The 27844-nt window shown below is 47.9% G+C and overlaps 1 protein-coding gene across 2 annotated transcripts in view; it reads right to left on the bottom strand.

The window, feature by feature from the left end:
* LOC129714470 (collagen alpha-1(XI) chain-like) overlaps window positions 1–27844 on the bottom strand; it is a 188670-nt gene that overhangs the window by 26739 nt on the left and 134087 nt on the right. For both annotated transcript variants that reach the window (XM_055664082.1, XM_055664083.1), the window contains 15 exons: window positions 25582–25689; window positions 24615–24704; window positions 24465–24518; window positions 22811–22918; window positions 21120–21227; window positions 17808–17861; window positions 15479–15532; window positions 14750–14857; window positions 8316–8369; window positions 7463–7516; window positions 5911–5964; window positions 3755–3808; window positions 2790–2897; window positions 1032–1085; window positions 25–78 (listed from right to left, as the gene is read on the bottom strand). In XM_055664082.1, the coding sequence (XP_055520057.1) occupies window positions 25–78; window positions 1032–1085; window positions 2790–2897; window positions 3755–3808; window positions 5911–5964; window positions 7463–7516; window positions 8316–8369; window positions 14750–14857; window positions 15479–15532; window positions 17808–17861; window positions 21120–21227; window positions 22811–22918; window positions 24465–24518; window positions 24615–24704; window positions 25582–25689 (1116 nt within the window). The remainder of the gene's footprint in view (window positions 1–24; window positions 79–1031; window positions 1086–2789; window positions 2898–3754; window positions 3809–5910; window positions 5965–7462; window positions 7517–8315; window positions 8370–14749; window positions 14858–15478; window positions 15533–17807; window positions 17862–21119; window positions 21228–22810; window positions 22919–24464; window positions 24519–24614; window positions 24705–25581; window positions 25690–27844) is intronic.

The following is a 27844-nucleotide window of genomic DNA, read 5'->3' as shown; positions in this document are numbered from 1 at the left end:
AAGGGTAGACAATAAATATCTTACCGTGAGACCAGGATCGCCAAGGCTGCCCTTCTCGCCAACTATGCCGTCCACACCCTGATATGAAGGCAGAAATATATTGGTCATCATGCCAACGTTGCAAAGGCAGAGTGGAGACGGAGGCATTTTATTCCCGTCTTAAAAATCTCCACAGACTTGTGGCCCCCTAATCTATCTTTCACTATCTTAAACCCATTCTCCTGCCTTCTCCCCATAACCCCAGACACCCGTATAATCAATCAATCTCCGCATTAAATATATATCCACTGACTTGTGGCCTCCACAGCTGTCTGTGGCAAATAATTCCACAGATTCACCACCCTCAGACTAAAGAAATTCCTCCTCATCTCCTTCCTAAAAGAACGTCCTTTAATTCTGAGGCTGTGCCCTCTAGTCCTAGACTAGGGGTGGGGAACCTTTTCATGTTGGAAGGCCGCATTAAGTTAGCGTTAATCTAATAAGGCCGCATCCAAGAAACTTCAATTAGATATACTTCAAAATGTACATTATTTTGTAAAAATAGCCCTCATGACTTACTAATGTTTTAATTGTGGTTGTCAGTCGGGGAGGATTATTTCGTTGAATCTTATTTTACTATTTGGTATTTTAAATACGTTCATTTTAAGATTAAATTAAAAATAATAAAAGACAAACAAAAACATACTAATAAAAGTAAAAAGATTTGTTCTACAAAATTTGGATTCATTCCAAAGGCCGCACTTAATGGCCGAGATGGCCTCATGTGGCCTTAAGGCCGGAGGTTCCCCACCCCTGTCCTAGACTCTCCCACTGGACATCCACTCTATCCAGGCCTTTCACTATTCAGTAAGTTTCAATGAGTGGTAGTCTCATCCTTGTAAACTCCAGCTAGTACACCCCAGTGCTGTCAAATCCCCGTCCAATTGTGCAAGGCACTGCAGGCAAGAGATGGTATAAGAAAAATCCGTGGTGAGATCTGAAAGCGTCACCCACAGACCGTGCAAAGTCTAAAGTCACAAACGGAAACTCACGGGATCTCCTGGCTCGCCTGTTGCACCCGAATCACCAAGGAAACCAGCCGGCCCCTGAGGAGAGGAAGAGGTGGAGAATACAACAGAGGTGAGCACCTTGATAACAACCGCTGGTTACGGACCAGCCATCCCATTATAAAGCCCGGAGGTCATAAGAGCTGAAGGAATAGGAGTAGAATTAGGCCCTTCGGCCCATCAAGTCTACACCGCTATTCAATCATGGCTGATCTATCTCTCCCTCCTAACCCCATTCTCCTACCTTCTCCCATATCCTCTGACACCCGCAATAATCAGGAATCTATCCATGTCCAGGAACATTACAATCTGGTTTGGGAATTGCTCTGCCAAGGACAAGAAGGCTCTGCAGAGAGTAGTGCGTTCGGCCGAACGCACTATGGGAACTTCACTCACCCCCCTGCAGGAACTATACAACAGGAGGTGCAACTCCAGAGCAAACAAAATCATGAGAGACCTCTTCCACCCCTGCAACGGACTGTTCCAGCCGCTACGGTCAGGCAAACGCCTCCGTTGCCATGCAGTGAGAACGGAGAGGTTGAGAAGGAGTTTCTTCCCAGAGGCAATTCGGACTGTAAACGCCTTTCTCACCAGGGACTAACTATACAGAACGTTTTTCCTTCTATTATTTATTATGAATAAGAATATGTGTGTTATGATTGTGTTTATAATTTGTTTGGTTGTTTTGTTGTTTGTCTTATGCACAAAAGTCCGCGAGCATTGCCACTTTCATTTCACTGCACATCTCGTATGTGTATGTGACAAATAAACTTGACTTGACTTGATCTCTGCCTTAAAAATATCCATTGACTTGGCCTCCACAGCGTACTGATGTACCGTTGGGTAGCATCTATATGAAATCAACGAACACTAGTATTATGTTATTGCACTATCCCACTCCATACACACTAGGCGGAATTTACAGAGGCCAATTAGCCTGCAAACCTACATGTCTTAGGAGTATGGGAGGGGAACCAGAGCACCGGCCTGTTCCACTACCCTGCAGGAGAGGTAGTCTTTTAACACAAACATGTGGAAACAGGCCATTCAGCCCATCGAGTCCATGCCGACCAGTGATCACCCTGGACACGAGCACTATCCTACACACTAGGGACATTTTACAATTTATAGATGCCATTCAACTTACAAACCTGTATGTCATTGGAGTGTGGGGGGAAACCAGGGCACCTGGAGAGAACCCACGTGTTCACAGCAGAGAACGTACAAACTTCATACAGGCAGCACCCAAGGTCAGGATTGGAAATGGATCTCTGGCGCTGTAAGGCAGCAACTCTACAGCAGCCCCACATAAAGGAGACACAGAGTGCTGGAGTAACTCAGCGGGTCAGGCAGCATCTCTGGAGAACATGGATAAGTGACGTTTCGGGTCGAGATCCTTCTTCAGACTGATTCAATCAGAGTGGACCCGACCCGGAGAATCATCTGACCTTGTTCTCCAGAGATGCTGCCTGTCCCGCTGAGTTGCTCCAGCATTTTTATTGTCTACATCCATTGTTAATGGCCCATTGGCGACCATAGCGGATGATGGCCGCTGATCAGTTTACCACAGAAAAGACACATAATGCTGGAGTAACTCAGCGGGTCAGGCAGCATCTCTGGAGAACATGGATAGGTGACATTTCACAGAGTGCTGGAGTAACTCAGTGGGACAGGCAGCAGCATCTCTGGAGAGAAGGAATGGGTGACGTTTCGGGTTGAGATCCTTCTCCAGACTCAACTTACCACGTTGCCCTTGGCTCCGTCTTCACCTGGAGGGCCTTTGTCACCTGCAGGTCCTGCTGCTCCAGGAGGGCCTGAATCTCCTTTCTCGCCCAATTCCCCCTTTATACCCTGAGGATTGAGAGAAGAAAGAATGGTATCAAAATCAGCACAGAATAATATGCTCCACAGCGGGATATGGATCTAACTACTGAAGTGGGCGGAGAAATGGCAGATCCTAACTAGTGGGAGGCTCTGCATTTTGGAAGGTCCAATGTAAGAGGACATACTCTTAAAGAAAACGTTAATACTTTAGAAGGATGAGAGGGCATCTCATTGAAACATATAAGTTTGTTAAGGGCTTGGACACGCTAGAGGCAGGAAACATGTTCCCGATGTTGGGGGAGTCCCGAACCAGGGGCCACACAGTTTAAGAATAAGGAGTAAGCCATTTAGAACGGAGCCAAGGAAACACTTTTTCTCACAGAGAGTGGTGAGTCTGTGGAATTCTCTGCCTGTGGAGGCCGGTTCTCACGTTACCTTCAAGAGCTAGATAGGGCTCTTAAAAATAGTGGAGTCAGGTGATATGGGGAGAAGGCAGGAACGAGGTACTGATTGGGGATGATCAGCCATAATCACATTGAATGGCGGTGCTGGCTGGAAGGGCTGAATGGCCTACTCCTGCACCTACTCTTTATTGTCTAAAACACAACTCAAAGATCGGGCACAACCAATCAAGACTATTTAAGAAGGCAAAATGCAGTGATCATTGGGTGCAATTTGGGAGATTCATAGAAAATAGGTACAGGAGGAGGCCATTCGGCCCTTCGAGCCAGTACCACCATTCATTGCTCTATCTGGGGCAGATGACAATACAACACACTTGACTTGGTGTGGATGTACTTGAGTCTCAGTGAGTTTAGTCTTGGGCATCGATCACGGGCAAGGACTGGGCATGGGTTGGTCTTGTCTTTGTGTTGGATACTTACGGCAATGCCAGGCTCTCCAAAAGGACCAGGATCTCCAGCTTCTCCTATCTCACCCTGTGAAGAAACAATGGTTTCTCCAACGTCAACATATCCACAATGCTCTTCGGCAACAAACAGCCACAAAGAAGTCAGAGGATACGGCCATGGTTAAGGCAGAGATAGAGAGATTTGTTGATTAGTGATTTGTTGGGGTGTCAGAGGTTATGGGGAGAAGGCAGGAGAACGGAGTTAGGAGGGAGAGATAGATCAGCCATGATTGAATGGCGGAGTAGACTTGCTGGGCCGAATGGCCTAATTCTGCTTCTATCATTTATGAAGTTACCACACAAAGCGAGTGGTCTCCACACTCCCCGCCTCCCCACCTCCCAGGTCTTCAGGACAGTGATTTCCCCCCTAGAATAAGGCCATGGAGATGGGCGTGGCACTCCGAGACCCATGTGGGTGATGAGCCCACATCAGCTCGAAGCTCCCTCCCTTGTTCTCTCCATCTTACTTCCTCACAAACTGGCAGACTTGAGCGGGGATTGCCATCACCAAGAACTCAGTGTTGCGTTGAGTTTATCTGGGAGACTGAAGAAGGATTGTTATCATTCAACAACCCTTAAGGACTGCACGGTGGCGCAGCGGTAGAGTTGCTGCCTCACAGCGCCAGAGACCCCGGTTCGATCCTGACTATGGGTACTGTCTGCACGGAGTTTGCACGTTCTTCCCGTGACCTGCGTGGGTTTTCCCCGGGTGCTCCGGCTTCCTCCCATAGACGTACAGGTTTGTATTTTAAGAGGCTTCTATAAATTGTCGATGGTGTATCGGATAGAACTAGTACTTTCAGTACACACAATAACTAGTAACATAGAAACATAGACAAAAGGTGCAGGAGTAGGCCATTCGGCCCTTCGAGCCTGCACCGCCATTCAATATGATCATGGTTGATCATCCAACTCAGTATCCCATACCTGCCTTCTCTCCATATCCCCTGATCCCTTTAGCCACAAGGGCCACATCTAACTACCTCTTAAATATAGTCAATGCACTAGCCTCAACTACCTTCTGTGGCAGAGAATTCCAGAGATTCACCACTCTCTGTGTGAAAAATGTTTTCCTCATCTCGGTCCTAAAGGATTTCTCCTTTATCCTTAAACTGTGACCCCTTGTCCTGGACTTCCCCAACATCGGGAATAATCTTCCTGCATCTAGCCTGTCCAACCCCGTAAGTTTCTATAAGATCCCTCCTCAATCTTCTAAATTCTAGCGCATACAAGCCGAGTCTATCCAGTCTTTCTTCATATGAAAGTCCTGCCATCCCAGGAATCAGTCTGATGAACCTTCTCTGCACTCCCTCTATGGCAAGGATGCCTTTCCTCAGATTTGGAGACTGAAAGTGTACGCAATACTCAGTTTTGGTCTCCAAATCTGAGGGAAGACATTGTGAAAAAAAGTGAATGGTGATCGCTGGCCGGCACGGACTTAGTGGGCCGAAGGGCCTGTTTCCACACTTGGATCTCTAAACTAAACTAAACTAAACTAAACTAAACTCAATCCAACTAAACAAGCAGTCAATGCTACACCAAGTTGATCTGGGCACTTGATGAAGGAATGTTATCAACAAGAACTCAGTGCTGTGTTGAGGTTTTAAGAAGATGCTGGAAAATCGAAGGTAGACAAAAGTGCTGGAGTAACGGGTGAGGCAGCATCTAAAGGAAATATTTCCTTCGCTCCATAGATGCTGCTGCACCCGCTGAGTTTCTCCAGCACTTTTGTCTACCTATGTTGAGTTTATCCAGTCATGCTTTTTCTATTCATAGCTCCGTTACTCTCAGTTGGACATTCCCCGCTAAGGTCACCTTTAGACTTTAAAGATATATCGCGGAAACAGGCCCTTTGGCCCACCGAGTCTGTGCCGACCAGCGATCCCTGCACACTAACACTATCCTACACACTAGACAATTTGCAATCAGCCTACAAACACCTGCACGTCTTTGGAGTGTGGGAAGAAACCAGAGCACTTGGAGAAAACCCACGCAGGCCACGGGGAGAACGAACAAACTCAGTGCCGGCTGCACCCGTAGTGAGAATGAAACCTGGCGCTGTGAGGCAGCAACTCTACCGCTGGGCTGCCCAGGACACCTGCATGATAGCTGGATAGAAACCACACTCACCTTTTCACCCACCGATCCTGGAGAGCCAATACCACCTGGTAGACCTGCCTGGCCCTAGAATGAGGAGAAGGAGAGACAGAGTGAGAAATTACAGTGGTTGTAATTACCAGACTAAAGGGCCTGTCCCACCAGCATACGATAGCGTGCGTCTAGCGCGATCAAACGTGGTCGCTTGAGGCGTACGGCCTCACGGGGGCAGTCCCGGCGGAGGTGTATGGAATTGTGCGGGGCTAGTCCCGACAACGCGCGGGGCTACGAAAATCTTACGCTGTCCGGAAATCCCGGGCGACAACACCGTACGCAGCGTCCCGACGGGCGTACACAGCGACTTGACGTCGTACACAGCGACTTGACGTCGTACGCCTAGCGCGTGGTGTTGCGCGATGACATCACCACCCTGCGTGCCATTGCGTGATGATGTCACCGCCCGACGTCCAAATTCAATTGGCCCGCCTCCTGCCCAGCTGATTGGTGAGTTTGATGCCGGGACCAGTCCCGCACAACTCCAGACGCCTCCACAGTTCGAATTGGGACCGGCCCCGCGAGGTTTGGTGGCGCTAGACGCATTCCATCGCATGCTGGTGGGGGCAGGCCCTTAACTCTCGCCATCATCTGTAATTGTGGCCACGGCTTTACAAGCTGGAACGATGAGGATTCCTTGCTACTTGTACAGTAAATACATTCACTTCACATGTGAACAACAGAATTGAGCAGCTGCTGTTCACAACTTCACGCTCATGGCTTGGAGATCTGCGGAATCTGTTGGTTCAACAAAGACATTTATTATGCAAATAGAAGATTTCAAAGAGTTAGTCGCCGTCTGTTATTTGCCTCCCAGCTGCTGTGTGAGAGGGGAAGCAAAGATAAGAGTGGTGAGGATGCACAGACTGGGCTGGAGTTAGCTCCTCCATCAGCTCTCTGGTACATACAGACAGAGACAGAGATACAGACAGACAGAGAGAGACACAGGCAGGCAGACATAGAGGCAGACAAAGAGAAATACAGAGAGAGAGGGAGACAAACAGAGAGACAGCGGGAGAGACAGAGAGAGAGAGACGGAGAGAGAGAGAGGAGAGAGACGGAGAGAGACGGAGAGACGGAGAGAGAGACGGAGAGAGAGAGACGGAGAGAGAGAGAGAGAGAGAGAGAGACGGGGAGAGACGGGGAGAGAGACGGGGAGAGAGACGGGGAGAGAGAGAGAGAGAGAGAGACGGAGAGAGACGGAGAGAGACAGAGAGAGACAGAGAGAGAGACAGAGAGAGACAAAGAGAGACACACACACACAGAGAGAGAGAGAGAGAGATCGAGAGAGAGATAGACAGAGAGAGAGAGAGAGAGAGAGAGAGAGACAGAGAGAGAGAGAGAGAGAGAGAGAGAGAGAGAGAGAGAGAGAGGAACAGTGAGACCGAGACACAAACAGAGAGAGAGAGACAGAGAGGGGGTCTAAGCGGGAGTCAGAGATGGAGAGAGAGAGAGAGTGAGAAAGAGGGACAGGGAGGGGCAGACAGGGAGAGACAGACAGATTTGAGGACAGACAGATTAGTGAACTTACACTGCCACCATTGGAGCCGGGAGGTCCTCTGGCACCAGGGGAACCCGAGGGGCCCTGTGGTCAAGACAACAACACAAGAAAAGTCAACTGATGCTCCTGAATATCGAGCTGCTGATGTACGACATAGTTATATCGAAGATAGACACAAACTGCTGGAGTAACCCAGCGGGTCAGACAGCATCTCTGGAAAACGTGGATAGGTGACATTTTGGGATGGGACCCTTCTCCAGAGATGCTGCCTGACCCAACTGAGTTACTCCAACACTTTGGTCCTTTTGTGCATTAACCAGCATCTGCAGTTCCTGGTTTCTACAGTCTTGATAGTGTAATATGTTACGGTACTGTGAATGAGTGGCTGGATTTGGAATATAACCTATTTATATATATCTCATTCTGTCCACCTCCATCAGATTTTCTCCCTTTGTTTGGTTTAAAGTTTAGAGATACAGCGTGGAAACAGGGTCTGTGGCCCTCCCACGCCAATCACCCACACACCAGTTTTATCCTACACACTAGGGACAATGTACAGAGGCCAATTAACCTACAAACCTGCACGTCTTTGGAGTGTGGGCGGAAACCGGAGCTCCCGGGGAAAACCCACGCGATCACGGGGAGAATGGACAAACAAATGTACAGACAGCACCCGTAGTCAGGATCGAACCTGGGTCTTTGGCGCTGTAAGGCAGCAACTCTACCGCTGTGCCACAGTGCTGCCACAACTGTCCCAGCCATTGTTGGAGTTGGCTAACCAGTTGTCTTTGGCAGCTGCACGCTGGTTTATCGTAATAGATCGTAGGTTGCAAAGGACTGATACACAGGAAGTGAATCAATCGTCAAAGCACCATCCGCTTACCATCAATCCGACATTTCCACTTTCGCCCTTATCACCCGGAAGACCTGGCATTCCCTGGAAAACACAAATGGAAGCACAATAAGGATTCAGCCCGTTTGCCTGTATATCCTTTAGTTTAGTTTAGAGATACAGCGCGGAAACAGGCCCTTCGGCTCATTGAGCTGTGCCGACCAGCGATCCCCGCACACTAACACTATCCTACACACACACTAGGGACAATTTACAATGATACCAGTGTGGGAGGAAACCGGAGCACCCGGAGAAAACCCATGCAGGTCACGGGGAAAACGTACAAACGTGCAAACAGGCACGCACCTGCAGTCAGAATAGACCCAGGTCTCTGGCACTGTACTACTGCCCTTGTCCCACTTAGAAAACCTGAACGGAAACCTCTGGAGACTTTGCGCCCCACCCAAGGTTTCCGTGCGGTTCCCGGAGGTTGCAGGTGGTTGCCGGAGGTTGCAGGTAGTGGAAGCAGGTAGGAAGACTGACAAAAACCTCCGGGAACCGCACGGAAACCGCACGGAAACCTTGGGTGGGGCGCAAAGTCTCCAGAGGTTTCCGTTCAGGTTTCCTAAGTGGGACAGGGGCATATTAGGCAGCAACTCTACCGCTGCACCACTGTGCCGGGCTTATCATTTCAAACTAACCCAGACGCAAGTCAGACAACATGGAAACATCATCAGTTTAAGCCAGAAGAAGAGATTGGACAAACTTGGATTGTTTTCTCAGGGTTTTATGGGCCAACAATACAAAATTATTAGAAACATTTAATCATATCATAACTAACATTAAAAAAAATCTTAAGAAATAAGAAGACAGGTACATGGATAGGACAGGTTTGGAGGGATATGGGCCAAATACAGGTATGTGGGACTAGTGTAGATGGGACGTTGGCTGGTGTGGGCAAGTTGGGCCTGTTTCCACACTGTAACGCTATCAGAAGCAAAGATTGGGACATAATGGAGTAGTATTGGAGATTAATTTAATAACTTTTTTTTAGTTTATTATCTACTATCTATGTGTATTGCGTGTACAGGGCTGTTCCACTGCTGAAAGTGTGAATTTCATTGCTCTGTTGTCGGAGACATGACAATTAAACAGACTTGACCCTTGATGTTGGATTCATAACCATTGACAATCAGAACCTTCTTCCCCAAGTTGGAAAGATTTAAGTCTGGAAGGCAGGGCTTTAAGGTGAGAGAGGTTGATTGGATTGTAGGTAAATTGGCTTGATAAATGTAAAAAATGGCGAGTATAAAGTTGTCCAACTTCCAGTAAAGTCCATGGTGGGTGGACAAAAATGCTGGAGAAACTCAGCGGGTGCGGCAGCATCTATGGAGCGAAGGAAATAGGTAACGTTTCGGGCCGAAACCCTTCTTCAGACTGAAGTCCTTCTTAAGTCTGAAGAAGGGTTTCAGCCCAAAACGTTGCCTATTTCCTTCGCTCCATAGATGCTGCTGCACCCGCTGAGCTTCTCCAGCATTTATGTCTACCTTCGATTTTCCAGCATCTGCAGTTCCTTCTTGAACAAAGTCCATGATGGACACATTGGAGGTAATGACCACAAGGTACAAGAGAACACGTTTTAAGGAGAAACTCAGCGGGTGAGGCAGCATCTATGGAGCAAAGGAAATAGGCGATGTTTCGGGTTGAAACCCTTCTTCAGACCTGACCGTCAGACCGTCTTCAGACCGTCTGAAGAAGGGTTTTGACCCGAAACGTTGCCTATTTCCTTCGCTCCATAGATGCTGCCGCACCCGCTGAGTTTCTCCAGCATTTTTGTCCACCTTCGATTTTCCAGCATCTACAGTTCCTTCTTAAACAAAAAAGGTTTTAAGGAGATGTGTGGGGACAATATTGTTTTTTACACAGAGAGTGGTGGGTGCCTGGAACATACTGCCAGGGATGGGAGGTGGAGGTAGGTACAGTGGAAACTGCAGAATGACACAGGTTAATTTGGTAAAGGCAAGTTCAATGCTGGCATTTATATCAAGAGGAATGGAATACAAAAACAGAGATGTAATGCTGAGGCTCTATAAGGCGCTGGACAGGCTGCACTTAGAGCATTGTGAGCATATTTGGGCCCCATATCTGAGGAAGGATGTGCTGGCTCTGGAGAGGGTTCAGAGGAGGTTTACAAGAATGATTCCAGGAATGAGTGGGTTAGCATATGATGAGCGTTTGACGGCACTGGGCCTGTACTCGCTGGAGTTTAGAAGGATGAGGGGGAGACCTCATTGAAACAGAATAGTGAAAGGCCTGGATAGAGTGGATGTGGAGAGGATGTTTCCACTAGTGGGAGAGTCTAGGACCTGAGGTCCTCAGAATTAAAGGGTGCTCTCTGAGAAAGGAGAGGAGGAATTTATTTAGTCAGAGGGTGGTGAATCTGTGGAATTCTTTGCCACCGGCATCTGTGGAGGCCAAGTCAGTGGATATTTTTAAGGCAGAGATGGATAGATTCTTGATTAGTACGGGTGTCAGAGGTTATGGGGAGAAGGCAGGAGAATGGGGTTAGGAGGGAGAGATAGATCAGCCATGATTGAATGGCGGAGTAGACTTGATGGGCCGAGTGGCCTAATTCTGCTCCTATCCCTTATGATCTTATGATCGTCATTTCCAGAGATACAAAATGAGGTAAATAATTGAATTCAGCAATTTCAGTCAGCAAATATTTCCTGCCTTTTAATTCTAGATTTAATCCTTCCCCATTCTGTAAACTTCAGATAACGTCTCTGCCTTTTCAGATTTTCCATTTAGTTCTTGCCGTTTATCGTTGGTCCTTCTAATCATTGAATCTGAGAGAGTTCGGGAGACATGCGGGAGAGAAACAGGTCCTTCAGACCACTGAATCTACCCCTAGCGTTACACTAATTGTATATTAAACCTAGTTAATTCTCCCCACCATCCAAGATACAAGATACAAGATACATTTAATTGTCATTTGGACCCCTTGAGGTCCAAACGAAATGCCGTTTCTGCAGCCATACATTACAAACAAATAGACCCAAGACACAACATAATTTACATAAACATCCATCACATCGCTGTGATGGAAGGCCAAAAAAACTTATCTCTCCATTGCACTCTCCCCCCCCCCCCCCCCCCCGATGTCAGAGTCAAAGTCAAAGCCCCCAGCTGGCGATGGCGATTGTCCCGCGGCCATTAAAGCCACGCCGGGTGATGCGAGGTCGCACACCGGGTCTTGGTGTTAGAGCCCCCGGCGTGCGCTCGCAGAGTCCCGCGGCCATTCCAAGCCGCGCGGGGTGGTGATGTCAGGCCCCGCTTCAGGAGCTCTTCAACCCCGCAACTCGGGCGGGGGAAGTCGCCGTTGCGAGAGCCCTGAAAAGCGGTCTCCCTCCAGGGACCCGCGGGCTCCCGGTGCCGCCGTCCACAGACATCCCAATCAACTCTTGGTTTAGGAAAGAACTGCAGATGCTGGTTTAAATCGAAGGGAGACACAAAATGCTGGAGTAACTCAGCGGGACAGGCAGCATCTCTGGAGAGAAGGAATGAGAAGAAGGGGTCTCGGCCCAAGACGTCACCCATTCCTTCTCTCCAGAGATGCTGCCTGTCCCGCTGAGTTACTCCAGCATTTTGTGTCCACCAACTCTTAGTTATGTTTAGTTTAGAGAACCAATGTGGAAACAGGCCCTTCAGCCCACCGAGTCCGTGTCAACCAACAATTAGCCTGAAGAAGGGTTTTGGCCGAAACGTTGCCTATCTCCTTCGCTCCATAGATGCTGCTGCACCCGCTGAGTTTCTCCAGCACTTTTGTCTACCAACCAACAATTAGTTCTATCCTACACTCTAGGGACAATTTATAGAATCCAGATAGTTGTCTTTTGTGGCTGCAGGCTGATTTGAGGTCTGGTCCAGACCCTTCAGATTCAGATTCAGATTCAGATTCAGATTCAGATTCAGATCAGATTCAATTTTAATTGTCATTGTCAGTGTACAGTACAGAGACAACGAAATGCATTTAGCATCTCCCTTGAAGAGCGACATAGCAAACAATTTGAATAAAAAAAAATAATAAGTGTCCGGGGGGGGGATGGAGTCAGGAGTCAGGGAGACACAGAGATAAGGAAGGGTGAGGTGTGAAAAGGAGACATCAAATGAAATGCGGATCTAGAAAAAGTAGTACTGGAGCAGATGACAAAGAGATGACATTTAATCAGGGGGAGAGTCGGAGAACTGTCCAGCTGAGTTACTCCAGCATGTTGTGTCTATCTTCGGTCTAAACCAGCGTCTGCAGTTCCTTCCTAGACATTAATTAATAGTGACTCCGACACCCCACGCAAACTAAGAACCCCACTGTGCCACTTGTCTAGAATTGACAGCTCATTTCCTCAATTATGCAAACACCTTTATTCCTCGAACGTGTGTCAAATATTATAACGTTTGAGGGGATTCAAAAAACAAACACAAGACCAAATTCATCATAATACAATTCTAACTAGAGTGGCTACAGATATATTCCCATTTAGGAGGGTGTATGATTCTTACTGAAGCCAACTCCTGGTTCTGTATATGCTATCCATGTACCTGTCCAAATGTCTCTTGAACGTTGCGATAGAACCAGCCTCAACTACCTCCTCCAGCAGCTCGTTCTGTTTTCCTGCCACCCATTGTGTAAAAAAAGTTGCCCCTCAGGTTCCTATTAAATCTTTCCCCTGCACACCTTAAACTTATGTCCTCTGGTTCTCGATTCCCCTACATTTTAATTTAGTTTAGTTTATTGTCACGGACGTACAGAGAACAACTTTTTTAGTTCAGTGCAGAGATACAGTGCAGAAGCAGGCCCTTCAGCCCACCAAAACCGTGCCAACCAGCGATCCCTGTACACGAGCACTATCCTACACGCTAGGGATAATTTACAATTCTTACTAAAGCCAACCCAGCTAAAAATCTGTACGTCTTTGGAGTGTTGGAGGAAACTGGACAATAGGCAATAGGTGCAGGAGTAGGTCATTCGGCCCTTCAATGTGGTCATGGCTGATCATCCCCAATCAGTACCCCGTTCCTGCCTTCTCCCCATATCCCCTGATTCCACTATTTTTAAGAGCCCTATCTAGTTCTCTCTTGAAAGCATCCAGAGAGCCGGCCTCCACTGGCCTCTGAGGCAGAGAATTCCACAGACTCACCACTCTCTGTGAGAAAAAGTGTTTCCTCGTCTCCGTTCTAAATGGCTTACTCCTTATTCTTAAACTGTGTGGCCCCCGGTTCTGGACTCCCCCAACATCGGGAACATGTTTCCTGCCTCTAGCGTGTCCAAACCCTTAATAATCTTATATGCATCAATGAGATATCCTCTCATCCTTCTAAACTCCAGAGTGTACAAGCCCAACTGCTGAGAGAAAAGTGCTCAGGAGTACCCGGAGAAAACCCATACGGTCCCAGGAAGAATGTTCAAACTCTGTACAGACCGCACCCACAGTCAGGATGGAACCTGCCTCTCTGGTGCACACCCCTATAAGATCACCTCCCCCCTCATCCTCCTGCGTTCCATCGAATAGAGACAAGGGATATTGAACAGTAACTGATCGCTGTGCCAGAAGGGAGGTCGGTGGATATCTGTGGGCTTTTAACCTTTCAGGACGGATGGAAAGCACTCACTTCCAAAACATGAATTGGCACGACCAAGATTGTTCATTTCCTCATGTTGATAGTTCAGTTACTGACAAACGATATGTGACTATACCCCAACCAGGAGTCTCCATTAAGTGGAATTAAGGCATGAAAATTGCCCGCTGGAATGATAATTAAACTGGGACTCTGCGGCAATAAGGTAGGAGGGGGAGGGGGAGGGGGAGGGGGAGTTAACTTGGAGAGGGAGAGGGAGAGGGGGGGGGAGAGGAAGAGGGGAGAGAGAGAGGGGGGAGAGGGGGAGAGAGGGGGGGAGAGAGAGGAGGAGGGAGAGAGAGAGAGGAATGGAGGGAGAGGGGAGGGAGAGAGGAGAGAGAGAGAGAGGGAGGAGGGAGGGAGAGGGAGAGGGAGAGAGAGAGGGAGAGGGGGAGGGAGAGGGAGAGAGGAGAGAGAGAGGGGGAGAGGGAGAGGGAGAGAGGGAGAGAGAGAGGGAGGGAGAGGGAGAGGGAGAGGGGGAGGGGGGGGGAGAGAGGGAGTGGGAGGGGGAGGGGAGAGGAGAGGAGGTGTGGGAGAGAGGGGAGAGTGGGGAGAGAGAGCAGAGGGAGAGGGAGAGGAGAGGGAGGGGAGGGAGAGGGAGAGGGAGAGGAGGGAGAGAGACGGAGAGGGGGGAGGGAGAGGGAGAGGGAGGGGAGGAGGGAGGGGGGGGGAGGGGAGAGGGAGGAGAGGGGAGAGGGAGAGGGAGGGGGAGTGGTAGTAGTAAGGCAGCAGTAAGGCGCAGTAAGGCAGCAGCTCTGCCACAGAAGGAAGGCCATGGGCAAGTTTGAGTTAAAGAGATGTTTGATTACCTGGAGCCCAACAGGACCAGAGGTACCTGGATATCCTCGAATACCATCATCGCCTTTCCTGCCACGCATGCCCTGTAACCCTCGAGGCCCTGGTTCACCATCAGACCCCTACACACACACAAACACACACAAACACAGGTTTACATGCTAACCACTAACTATGGCCAATGTTACATGGTCGAATGACTTGAACATCAGGCAAATAATAACAGATCTTCAGGTAACAATGATGGTTCAGGTAAACAGTCACAAACTCGTTGGAGTTTATGAGCATGAGGGGGGACCTCATTGAAACTTATCGATTAGTGAAAGGCCTGGATAGAGTGGATGTGGAGAGGATGTTTCCACTAGTGGGAGAGTCTAGGACCAGAGGCCACAGCCTCAGAATTAAAGGATGTTCCTCTTGGTAGCAGACGAGGGGGAATTTCTTTAGTCAGAGGGTGGTGAATCTGTGGAATTCATTGCCACAGACGGCTGTGGAGGCAATTGATATTTTTAAGGCAGAGATAGATTGATTCTTGATTAGTACGGGTATCAATGGCTATGGGGAGAAGGCAGGAGAATGGGGTTAGGAGGGAGAGATAGATCAGCCATGATTGAATGGCGGAGTAGACTTGATAGAATGGAACACCTATGGCGCTGAGGCCGAATGGCCTAATTTTGCTCCTAACACTTATGAAGGTATAAGTCGTGCAAGCTGACATGAAATGAAACAGAATGTATACTTACTATTGGGCCTGGCTCCCCAATTGGGCCTTGGATCCCCATCTGGCCAGGTGGACCCTGTAAGAGGAAAATAAAACAGATTTGTATAATAATATGTAGTGGTAATGGGAATGAAACTGGCACTGGTCGCTTCAATGAATCTGTTTGCCCAGAATACCCTGATCAATGTTGAGGCTCCCACATCACCTCTTGAAGAAAGTGTGTGGCTCTGCCCTTGGATAATCAGTCTATTGTCAAAAGATTTGTAAGACTTTCAGAAGTCTCGTGTATTCTGAATTCAGCTCCGATTCTTTCATTAAGTTAAAAACCTTTGTGATGGACTAGCCTCAAATCTATAAAGTCTTAGTTAAGGGCCTGTCCGCCGAGTTTGCCCTTGACTCATACTCGCAGCCAGTAGCGGACTGGGTCTAAAAATATTGGTTGCCAGGAGACAAAGGGGGCCAACTTCATCATGGGCCCACTTGCCATCGGGCAAGCTGACACCCTTGTCATTCCGCCCCTGCTCACAGCATGGTTGGCACAAGGTCGCAGGAGGTTGTGATGCTAGTTGTGGGTACTCGTGGCATCAAGTAGGTCGGGGCGTTTTTTCAACATGACGAAAAATGTCCACGAGTAAAAAAGGTCGTGAAAGTGAAAGTGGGACACGTCCTTTAACAACTGTGATGGTCGCTATAGAATTGTTGCTTTAACCTGTTAAATGTGAGAATGAATGAGTGAATGAATGAATGATTGCATGTATGATGAATGAATGAATTAATGCATGAATGATGAATGAATGAATGGATGAATGAATGAATGATGAATGAATGAATGGATGAATGAATGAATGGATGAATGAACGATGAATGAATGAATGAATGAACGATGAATGAATGAATGAATGAATGATTGAATGAATGAACGATGAATTAATGAATGTATGAATCCAATCCAATCCAACTTTATTTGTTAAGCACTTTAAGACAACCAATGTTGACCAAAGTGCTGTACAGAAGAATAAACAAGACATCATAAACAGACAACATAACAGAACATAACATAACAGCTCACATAAAGCGCAAAAATTACATATGAAATACAACAATAAATTAAAAGACATAAAACATGAGTAAAAATAATAGCCACGGAATAAAGCAATCAAAATAAGAAATTAAATCAAGTAAATAAAGTCGACATCTTACTGGGTATCAAAGGCCATGGAGAAGAGATGGGTTTTAAGAAGTGATTTAAAAACAGACAGAGAAGAGGCCTGTTTAATGTGGAGAGGCAGATTGTTACATAATTTGGGTGCCGACACAGCAAAGGCACGGTCCCCTCTGAGCTTCAGCTTAGTTTTAGGCCCACTCTGGAGCAGCTGATTATCTGACCTGAGAGAGCGGGCGGGTGTATAAGGGTGTAGAAGCTCAGATAGGTAGGGCGGGGCAAGACCACTTAGGGATTTAAAAGCAAATAAAATAATTTTTAAATGGATCCTAAACTGAATAGGCAACCAGTGGAGTGAGGCTCAAATGTGTGAAATGTGCTCATGTTTACGTGTGCCAGTTAAAAGACGTACAGCTGCATTCTGTACCATCTGGAGACGGGCGATGGAGGACCCACTAACCCCCACATACAGTGCATTGCAGTAATCCAGCCGAGTGGTAACAAAGGCGTGGATTACCGTCTCAAAGTGCTGCCTCGACAGAATTGGCTTTATTTTGGCCAGATGCCTCAAATGGAAAAAACTTGATTTTGAATGAATGAACGAATGAATGAATGAATGAATGTATGAATGGATAAATGACCGAATGATTGAATGGATGAATGAATGGATAAATGACTGAATGATTGAATGAATGATTGAATGGATAAATGACCGAATGATTGAATGAATGAATGCATGGATAAATGACCGAATGAATGAATGAATGGATAAATGACCGAATGAATGAATGAATGGATAAATGACCGAATGAATGAATGAATGAATGAATGGATAAATGACCGAATGATTGAATGAATGAATGAATGGATAAATGGCCGAATGATTGAATGAATGTATGAATGGATAAATGACCGAATGAATGAATGAATGGATAAATGACCGAATGAATGAATGAATGAATGCATGATGAACGAATGAATGAATGAATGAATGGATAAATGACCGAATGAATGAATGAATGAATGAATGGATAAATGACCGAATGAATGAATGAATGAATGGATGGATAAATGAATGAATGATTGAATGAACGAATGCATGATTAAAAGAATGAATGAACGATACTTATTGGTACAAGTGATATTCTTTGGACCACTTCCTACAAAGCTTGATGAGGTTGCTACTCACATATTCTCCTTTGTCTCCTTTGCTGCCTTTCTGTCCTGGTTTTCCTAAGTCACCCTGATAAAGAGAAAATTGAAAGAAAATAGCAATGAGCAATTGAGTGAGTTTATAACATATTTTCGCAGACCCAAGGACATCGATTATGAGCTTCACACTTGCAAAATCTGCCATTTAATGATAGAAACATAGAAAATAGTTGTGGGAGATCCCTTCCTCCGACTGCTGAAGAAGAAGGGTCTCGCCCCGAAACGTTAGCAATTCCTTCTCTCCAGAGATGCTGCCTGTCCCGCTGAGTTACTCCAGCATCTTGTGCCTATCTTATGAGAAATAACACCTCACTTCATTTCTTCACCTCTTACATGAAAGTCACTGGAAGCGGAGTGCTGCTGTGTGAGTGATACTCTCTGCTGCCTGGGTGGGTGGGTTGCCGAGGCAACGGTGATTATACAAGCATGACCTTGTGTGTAAAGTTAACCTGGGACTTAAAAATCACAGTCGAGTGAACCAGCCAACAGGATGTTCCTGCACCACTAACATTGCACCAACTAATGGAACGAATATGCAATGTTAAGCTAGTGTGTAAGTAAATGGACACTGCCGAGACTGAGTTCAAATCTCACACCAGCAGATGGGAATTTAAATTCCTCTGATTCCAGAACCAGGGGCCACAGTTTAAGAATAAGGGGTAAGGAGACAAGGAAACACTTTTTCTCACAGAGAGTGATGAGTCTGTGGAATTCTCTGCCTCAGGTGGAGGCAGGTTCTCTGGATGCTTTCAAGAGAGAGCTAGATTGGGCTCTTAAAGATAGTGGAGTCAGGGGATATGGGGAGCAGGCAGGAATGGGGTACTGATTGGGGATGATCACATTGAATGGAGCTCAAAGGGCCGAATGGCCTACTCCTGCACCTATTGTCTATTGTCTAAATCCACAATTTACTAGATTAGTTGCAATAACGCTGACCATGAAGGGGGCTACTACAAGTCTTTCATTCAATGCATTTAAGAAGGAACTGCAGATGCTGGAAAATCGAAGGTACACAAAAATGCTGGAGCAACTCAGCGGGTGCAGCAGCATCTATGGAGCGAAGGAAATAGGCAACGTTTCGGGCCGAAGAAGGGTTTCGTCCCTAAACGTTGCCTATTTCCTTCGCTCCATAGATGCTGCTGCACCCGCTGAGTTTCTCCAGCATTTTTGTCTACCGTTCATTCAATGCACATTGTTTATAGTTTTAGTTTGGAGATTAAGCTCGGAAACTGGCCCTTCGGCCCACCGTGTCCAACCCAGCGATACCTTTTATTCTGAGGCTGTGGCTTCTGGTCATCGACCCTCCCATTAGGCATCGTTCAGCACAAACATTATGGGCCAAAGGGCCTCTTCCTGTTGGCTGTGATGTCCATTGATGTGGCCTCCACAGCCGTCTGTGGCAATGACTTCCACAGATTCACCAGCCGGGTGTGGGTGCTTTCTATCAACCAGCCATTCATTTGAAACTGCTAAACCTGGTTTCCGAATGTCTTCGAAAACGATTAATTAAGATGAATAGAAATCTCCCAGCCTTGGCACTAAGGAAATGTGATAGTAATTGTGACTGTTTTAAGATTCAGTTCCAGAAGAGAGCTCCCTCTGTTGGCTGTCACTGTGATTAAGTGATGGTTAAAATGTTTGAAATGGTACCAAGTAGTAATGAAAAATATCAGAGACTGCTGGAAATATTCAGCTGGTCAGGCAGCATCTGTAAAGAGAGATGAAGTCCATGCTTCAGTCGAAGAATCCTCCCTTAGAATTTTGAGAAGGATCTTCAGCCTGAATCATTAACTCTGTGAGTCTGAGGAAGGGTCTCGACCCAAATCGTCACCCATTCCTTCTCTCCAGAGATGCTGCCCGTCCCGCTGAGTTACTCCAGCATCTTCATTGTTTTTCACTTTCCATTGAGCTGTTGAATGTTCTCACCAGTCTCTGTTCTAATCTTCACCATCTAAATCTGGAGACATCATGCTGGAATCTTGAACACAACACAAAGTTCTGCAGGAAGAGTCAGGCAGCATCTCTGGAGAACATGTTTCAGGACAGGATGCACCTTCAGACTTCTCTATTTCTGACCATTGACATCTTGGAGTTTGAAGAAGGGTCCCGCCTGTCCATTCCCTCCGCAGATGCTGCCTGACCCCCTGAGTTCCTCCACTTCTTTGTGTTTACACCTAAATTTAGTATAGTCTAGTTTAGAGATACAGTGCGGAAACAGGCCATTCGGCCTGCCAAGTCCGCAGCGACTAGCGATTGTCGGATTATCCAACACACAAAGGACCATTTACAATTTTTACCAAAGCCAATTAGCCTCCTTTGGAGCGTGGGAGAAAAATTCAATCGCCCAGAGAAAACCCACGCGGTCACGGGGAGAACGTACAAACTCCGTAAAGACAGCACCCAGAGGCAGGATTGAACCCGGGTCTCTGGCGCTGGAAGGCAGCAACTTTAACATTGCACCACCTTGAAATTTGGAATGTTATTTTCCTGAAATATAATTGCCTGAAAACTCCCTCTAAACCGGTCCTATCCATGTATCTGTCGAAATGCTTCTTAGCGTTGTGATAGTCCCTGCCTCAACTACCTCCTCCGGCAGCTTGTTCCATAAACCCAGCTCGTAACACGTGACAATAAACTAACCTTAACAAGTCTGAAGAAGGGTCTCGGCCAGAAACGTCACACATAACCAGCGACCCATTCAATATGATCATGGCTGATCATCCAACTCAGTATCCCATACCTGCCTTCTCTCCATACCCCCTGATCCTTTTAGCCACAAGGGCCACATCTAAATCCCTCTAAAATATAGCGAATGAACTGGCCTCAACTACCTTCTGTGGCAGAGAGTTCCACAGATTCACAACTCTCTGTGGAAAAAGTGATTTTTTCATCTCGGTCCTAAAAGACTTCCCCCTTATCCTTAAACTGTGACCCCTTGTCCTGGACTTCCCCAACATCGGGAACAATCTTCCTGCATCTAGCCTGTCCAACCCCTTAAGAATTTTGTAAGTTTGTATAAGATCCCCCCTCAATCTTCTAAATTCTAGCGTGTACAAGCCGAGTCTATCCAGTCTTTCTTCATTTGAATGTCCTGACATCCCAGGAATCAGTCTGTTGAACCTTCTCTGTACTCCCTCTATGGCAAGAATGTCTTTCCTTAGAGACGGGTTGAGACAGGTTCAGTTTGAAGAAGGGTCTCGACCCAAAACTTTCACTCCAGAGATGATGCCCCCTGTCCCGTTGAGTGACTCCACCATTGTGTGTCAACCTTAGGCTATGAGCTTCTCACCTTGTCGCCATCATCTCCTGGTAGGCCTGATGGACCAGTGGGTCCGAGCAGACCCAACGACCCCTGGATCCCATCGTGGCCCGCTGGTCCCAAGAGGCCTCTGTCCCCCTGTAAGAGAGAAGATGGTGATTAGGTACGAGATTCGGATCATCCCCTCCCCACCATGTGCAAAGCTCACCACACACTGTGGACACCCTGTTATCGGAGTGGAACCGATGACCAAGACATGGCCAAGGTCTACGTGAGGCAGCGCCAATGAGGGAAGGTGGAAATGTAACAAAACAGCTGGGAGTGTGGCACAGTAACGCGGCTGGTTGAGCCGCTGCCTCACGGCGCCAGAGTTGCCGGTTCAATCCCACCCTCCGGCACTGTTTGTGCGGAGTTTGCACGTTCTCCATCTGGTTTGCTCCCCAGCTGTTTGGTTTCCTAACACATCTGGATTGGTACATTAATTGGCCTCTGAAATGTCCTCTAGTGTGCAGGGATCGGGTAAAATCCAAAGGGAATGCGCTGAGGAAAAAATGGGATTCGTTCCAGATTGGGATTCACGGATGTTTTTTGATAGTCATGGATTCAGTGGGCTGAAGGGCCCATGTGTGTCTACTTTACTGATCATTGAGTTATCTTCCTGCTGTCTGCCTACGTTACCAGACATACCACACAAGTTCTTCAGTAGGTTGCAAGAACATCTTAGGATGTTCTCGGAGGCCTTCATCTTACTTTTAACTGGTCTTGGATTTTAAGAGTTTGTTTAGTTTAATTTAGTTTAGAGATACAGTGTGGAAACAGGCCCTTCAGCCCGCACCGACCAGCACTATCCTACACAATACAATACATGCAATACAATTTATTTGTTATCATTTGAACCTCTTGAGGTTCAAACGAAATTTGGTTTCTGCAGTGATACTCACAAGAAAAAGAACCAAGACACAACACAATTTACACAAACATCCATCACAGTGAATCTTCTCCTCCACCCACCCACCCGAACTTATTACACACTAGGGACAATTACAAATTTTACCAAAGCCAATTAACCTACAAACATGAACTTCTTTGGACTGTGGGTGGAAGCCAGAACACCCGGGGGAAACATATATGGTCTATATAGGGGAGAAGGAGAAACTCTGTACAGACAGCACCTGTAGTCAGGATCAAATCTGGGTCTCTGCCGCAGCGAGGCAGCAACTCTACACCTTGGGCACAGACATTGTGGACCGAAGGGCCTGTTCCTGTGCTGTACTCCGACCTCCGCAGTTTTGGGGACAGAGCCTTCTCCAGGGCAGCTCCCAGGCTCTGGAACTCCCTCCCCCAATTGATCCGCAATTCCGTGTCCCTCACCATCTTCCAGTCCCGCCTCAAGACCCATCTCTTCACCTCTGCCTATCCTTAGCCCCACGTCCCCCTCCCTTTTCATCTGTGCATTAATTGCCTCATATTGTGTTTTGTATTGAATTCTGTCTTTACTTTGTGTACTAGTCATGTCTCTACTATTTATTTCATTCCCCTTACATGTTTTTCCTCTACCTGCTAAATTTTTGTAAGGTGTCGTTGAGACTCTTGAAAGGCGCCCATGAATAAAATTTATTATTATTATTATTACTCTTCTATGTTCCATGTTAATTCTTTCTGTTCACCGTCCCACTGGCAATGTTTGTGCTTGGGGTTAAGAGGTGGATGAGGAGACTTACTGGCATTCCCTTATCTCCAACGGGACCTGGGGGTCCGATGCCCCCTGGACGACCAGGAAGACCGATGGCACCAACTGGTCCATTCAGTCCACGTTCGCCTATGGGACCCTAGAGAAAGATAACGGATGGTTAGGTGGGCCAGTGTCCTTGACTACGCCAGCAGCTTCGTCAGTCATGACCTTGAAGCCCACATTATTGACAAAACCCAAACCATTCCCCCAAAACATATTATGCCAATACACAAGACCTAGTGAGGAGCTCAACTCTCGTCTGTTGAGTTCTTAAGTTCTAGGAGCCGAATTAAGCCATCAGCCCATTGTCTACTACGCCATTCAATGATGGCCAATCTATCTTTCCCTCTCAAGCCCATTCCCCTGACTTCTCCCCAACAACCCCCCCCCCCACCCCCCCCCCCACCCCGCCCACCCCGCCCCCCCTAACCCCGCCCACACCCCCCCACCCCCCCCCCCCCCCCCTTTAACCCCGCCCACACACACCCCTTAACCCCCCCCACCCCCCCTTAACCCCGCCCACCCCCCCCCCCAACCCCGCCCACACACCACTTAACCCCCGCCCACACCCCCCTTAAACCCGCCCACCCCCCCTTAACCCCGCCCCCACCCCCCCCCCTTAACCCCGCCCACACCCCCTTAACCCCGCCCACACACCCCCTTAACCCCGCCCACACCCCCCCTTAACCCCGCCCACACCCCCCCCTTTAACCCCGCCCACACACACCCCTTAACCCCGCCCACCCCCCTTAACCCCGCCCACCCCCCCCCTTACCCCGCCCACACCCCCTTAACCCCTCCCACAACCCCCTTAACCCCGCCCACACACACCCCTTAACCCCGCCCACACCCCCCTAACCCCCCCCCACAACCCCCCCCTTAAACCCCCCCACACCCCCCTTAACCCGCCCACACCCCCCCCTTAATCCCGCCCCCCACCCCTCCCCCATCCGGCTCCACAATGTTCGCTGCCCCCCCCCCCCCCCCACACACAGCCAGTCAACAATCCCCCTCCCCCACACCTCCCCCCCACCCCCCCCCCCCCCCCATACACCCTCCCCCCCCCCCCGCACTCACATACCCCTCCCCCTTCCGCTCACACCCCCCCCTCACAACCTCCCCTCCCCCGGGGGCATCATGGTCAACATGGATGAGGTGGACCATAATGACATGTTTCTGTGCTGGGCGACTATAAGGGGAATAGACAGGGTGAATGCAAAGGGCCAGCAACTGATGGACAAGGATTGGTGGAGCCCATAATGGCCCATTGTTGGCTGGGGAAATCCCATCCACAAATGCAGAAGAGATAGGAGCAGACATAGGCCATTCGTCCCATCAAGTCTACTCCGCCATTCTATCATGGCTGATCTATCTCTCCCTCCTAACCCCATTCTCCTGCCTTCTCCCCATAGCCTCTAACATCCATACTGATCAAGCATTGGGAGGAGATTTCCAAGGAGATGGAACGTTGCTTCTGGCTACCATGGAGTTGGCGATATGTAGAGTATTGCCCTGCTGACTACAAATTCAGAAGGTTCATTGTCAAGATGTCGGTGACAGGGGGCTGGTGTGACTCTATCTCCAGAGGGTGTTGGGGGAGAGACCACAGGAGGTCGGAGCTTAAAACCACATCTCCTACTCACCGTTGGCCCAGATGGACCTGAAGGTCCTTCTCCTCCTTTCAGCCCAGCAGAACCCTGCAGAAAGGAAGATCAGGTGAGTGTTTGTTGATGGTTCTTTCATGGTGTTCGGTTGGGAGATACAGCATGGAAACAGGTCCTTCATCTACTCACCGGTCCTCCTTCTAAGCCTCGCCCTCCTTCAAATCCCCGCAATCCTGGTGGACCATGTTTACCGGGAAAACCATTGGGGCCTGGGTCTCCCTACGAGGAAACACAATCAGTGAACTTCCCAGAGAAATATTCCCATTAATATTCTGTTCCTGTTTGATCTTCTTCTTGCGTATGACGTGCACAGCCTAAAGTTGCAGGACAACTTGTTCTGGTTGATTGCATTCGTCGAAACAAGGCGGACCACGTGAGGGTTGCAATCTCCCACCCCTCCTGTTTGATGAAGGGGCCCAACCAAAAACGTCACCTGTCCATTCCCTCCACAAAGGCTGCCTGCTCCATTGAGTTCCTCCAGCACTTTGTGTTTTGCTCAAGACGCCGGCATCTGCAGTTGCATCTCCAATACCGTACTACAGATGGCTTCTTCCTTTATTCAGCCAAATCTAGAAACATGTTTTGATGGGATGCCTCACTGCCTCCGTCTTCGCTGTTTTAATTCATGTGATAGGAGCAGTATTAGGCCATTCGGCCCATCAAGTCTACTCCACCATTCAATTATGGCTGATCTATCTCTCCCTCCTAACCCCATTCTCCTGCCATCTCCTCCAAACCCCTGACACCTGTGTGGTTGCCAAGTTATTGAAGGCGGTGGTCTTCTGTATAACAAAGATCTACGTGAGATGAGGGAACGAGAGAGGGAGAGATCTTCCATTGTTACCCCTTCCCAATTTACTGTTGGTTTTCTTGTGCCTGGTGATCATATGATTGTCAAGGCAGCGATAGCAGGGGCTTGGGGAGTTAGGAGGAAGGATTGTATGGGGGAAAGACATGGAGAGGGAGAAGGTGAGAAGGTAGGTGTGACTCCACCACCCACCAACTCTGCTTGAACCGACCAAACATTCTTCAAACAGGAGTCTTAAGCCATCAAGTGTGGTGTGTTCCCAAGGATCCATGAGCATTGTAGACCTACCTTCATGCCTTCCTTTCCAGCCGTACCTGGGATGCCCAGTTCACCCGGAGGTCCAGGTGCCCCTGGGTGACCACGTTCTCCAGACGGCCCATTATCGCCAGAGGAACCCTGGTGGGAACAGACAATTCAGACAACCCATTATTCCTTCTTAAATCGCAAATCAAAAAGTTCAAAAGTGATAGGAGCAGAATTAGTCCATTCGGCCCATCAGGGCTACCCCGCCATTCATTCATGGCTGAGCTTCTTTACCTCTTTACCCCATTCTCTTAGCTTCTCCCTGTAACCCCTCAGTTGCTGAACACAACACGTCACTTACAGAGGAGCGCTTGATACAGGGGACCAAGTGGGCCTCATGGTGGCGCAGCGGTAGAGTTGCTGCCTTACAGCGCCAGAGACCCAGGTTCGATCCTGACCACGGGTGCTGTCTGCAACGGCCATTTAGAACGGAGATGAGGAAACACTTTTCCACACAGAGCGTTGTGAGTCTGGAATTTTCAGCCTCAGCGGGCGGTGGAGGCCGATTCACTGGATACTTTCAAGAGAGAGCTCTTAAAGATAGGGTTCTTAAAGATATGGGGAGAAGGCCAAATGGCCTACTCCTGCACATATTGCCTATTGTCTATTGATATACAGTAAACAATTAAGAATAAAACTTAAAACATTAAGAATAAATTATTATACTTTAAACATGTGAATGGAATTAAATACCAGAGCACAAGGAGGCTACAGACTTTTGGTGGTTGCGTAGAGCTACTGCTCGTGGGAAAAAGCTGCTTTTATGTCTGGCTGTGGCAGCTTTGACAGGCCGGAGTCGCCTCCCAGAAGGAATAACCATATAATAACCATATAACAATTACAGCATGGAAACAGGCCATCTCGACCCTTCTAGTCCGTGCCGAACACATAATCTCCCCTAGTCCCATATACCTGCGCTCAGACCATAACCCCCCATTCCCTTCCCATCCATATAACTATCCAATTTATTTTTAAATGATAAAAACGAACCTGCCTCCACCACCTTCACTGGAAGCTCATTCCACACAGCTACCACTCTCTGAGTAAAGAAGTTCCCCCTCATGTTACCCCTAAACTTCAGTCCCTTAATTCTCATGTCATGTCCCCTTGTTTGAATCTTCCCTACTCTCAGTGGGAAAAGCTTTTCCACGTCAACTCTGTCTATCCCTCTCATCATTTTAAAAACCTCTATCAAGTCCCCCCTTAACCTTCTGCGCTCCAAAGAATAAAGCCCTAACTTGTTCAACCTTTCTCTGTAACTTAGTTGCTGAAACCCAGGCAACATTCTAGTAAATCTCCTCTGTACTCTCTCTATTTTGTTGACATCCTTCCTATAATTTGAGTATGGAATCATAGTTTGATAAAGTGTCAAATAAAGACCATTCGGCCCACCACTTCCTTACTAGCCCATTTGCCCATATATACCATCCCCATTTGCCAGTATTGTGACTACAATCTTCCAATATCTTTGAGCATAAAATCCAAGTAGTGGAGAAACTGAGTGGGTCGGGCATCTCCTGTGGAGGGAATGGACAGATGACACTTCAGGTTGGGACCCTTCGACAGTCTTAGACTGTTGACTCTTCTTCAGATGGGTCCTGTCCCGAAATGCCGTCTGTGTATTCCCTCCAAAGATGCTGCATGCATGACCCGTTGCGTTCCTCCAGCACCTTGAGCCCTAGATTCCAGCATCTGCAGTTTGTTGCGTCTATGAGAAATGCTGCAGAATGTTCTTTCTTGGGAAGTTAATTTGTGATATTGAGATGGGTCCAACGATATATCTGCAGACAAATGCAAAGTCTAACGGGAGCGAGAATACGATGAACTTTATTCATCCCAGGAGGGAAATTGATCTGCCAACAGTCATAATGCACAAGGCACAAGAAACATGAGATTAAAATGATGAGTGGAGAGGATTGGGGATCTGCTGAGATTGGGGAGGGAGCAAAGGGGAGTCAGTCTACCCCACGACAGAATGGGGAGGGGTAGTTCTGTTTGAACGTGGTGGTGGGGGGGGGGGGGGGTAGTTGTACAGTTTAACAATAGACAATAGACAATAGGTGTAGGAGTAGGCCATTCAGCCCTTCGAGCCAGCACCGCCATTCAATGTGATCATGGCTGATCATCCCCAATCAGTACCCCGTTCCTGCCTTCACCCCATATAACAATTACAGCACGGAAACAGGCCATCTCGGCCCTACAAGTCCGTGCCGAACAACTTTTTTCCCTCAGTCCCACCTGCCTGCAC

Source organism: Leucoraja erinacea, chromosome 39 (genome assembly GCF_028641065.1).
Source record: "Leucoraja erinacea ecotype New England chromosome 39, Leri_hhj_1, whole genome shotgun sequence".
Classification (NCBI taxonomy): domain Eukaryota; kingdom Metazoa; phylum Chordata; class Chondrichthyes; order Rajiformes; family Rajidae; genus Leucoraja; species Leucoraja erinaceus.
The sequence above is the reverse complement of the archived record's forward strand: the minus strand, read 5'-3'. Positions and strand labels throughout refer to the sequence as shown.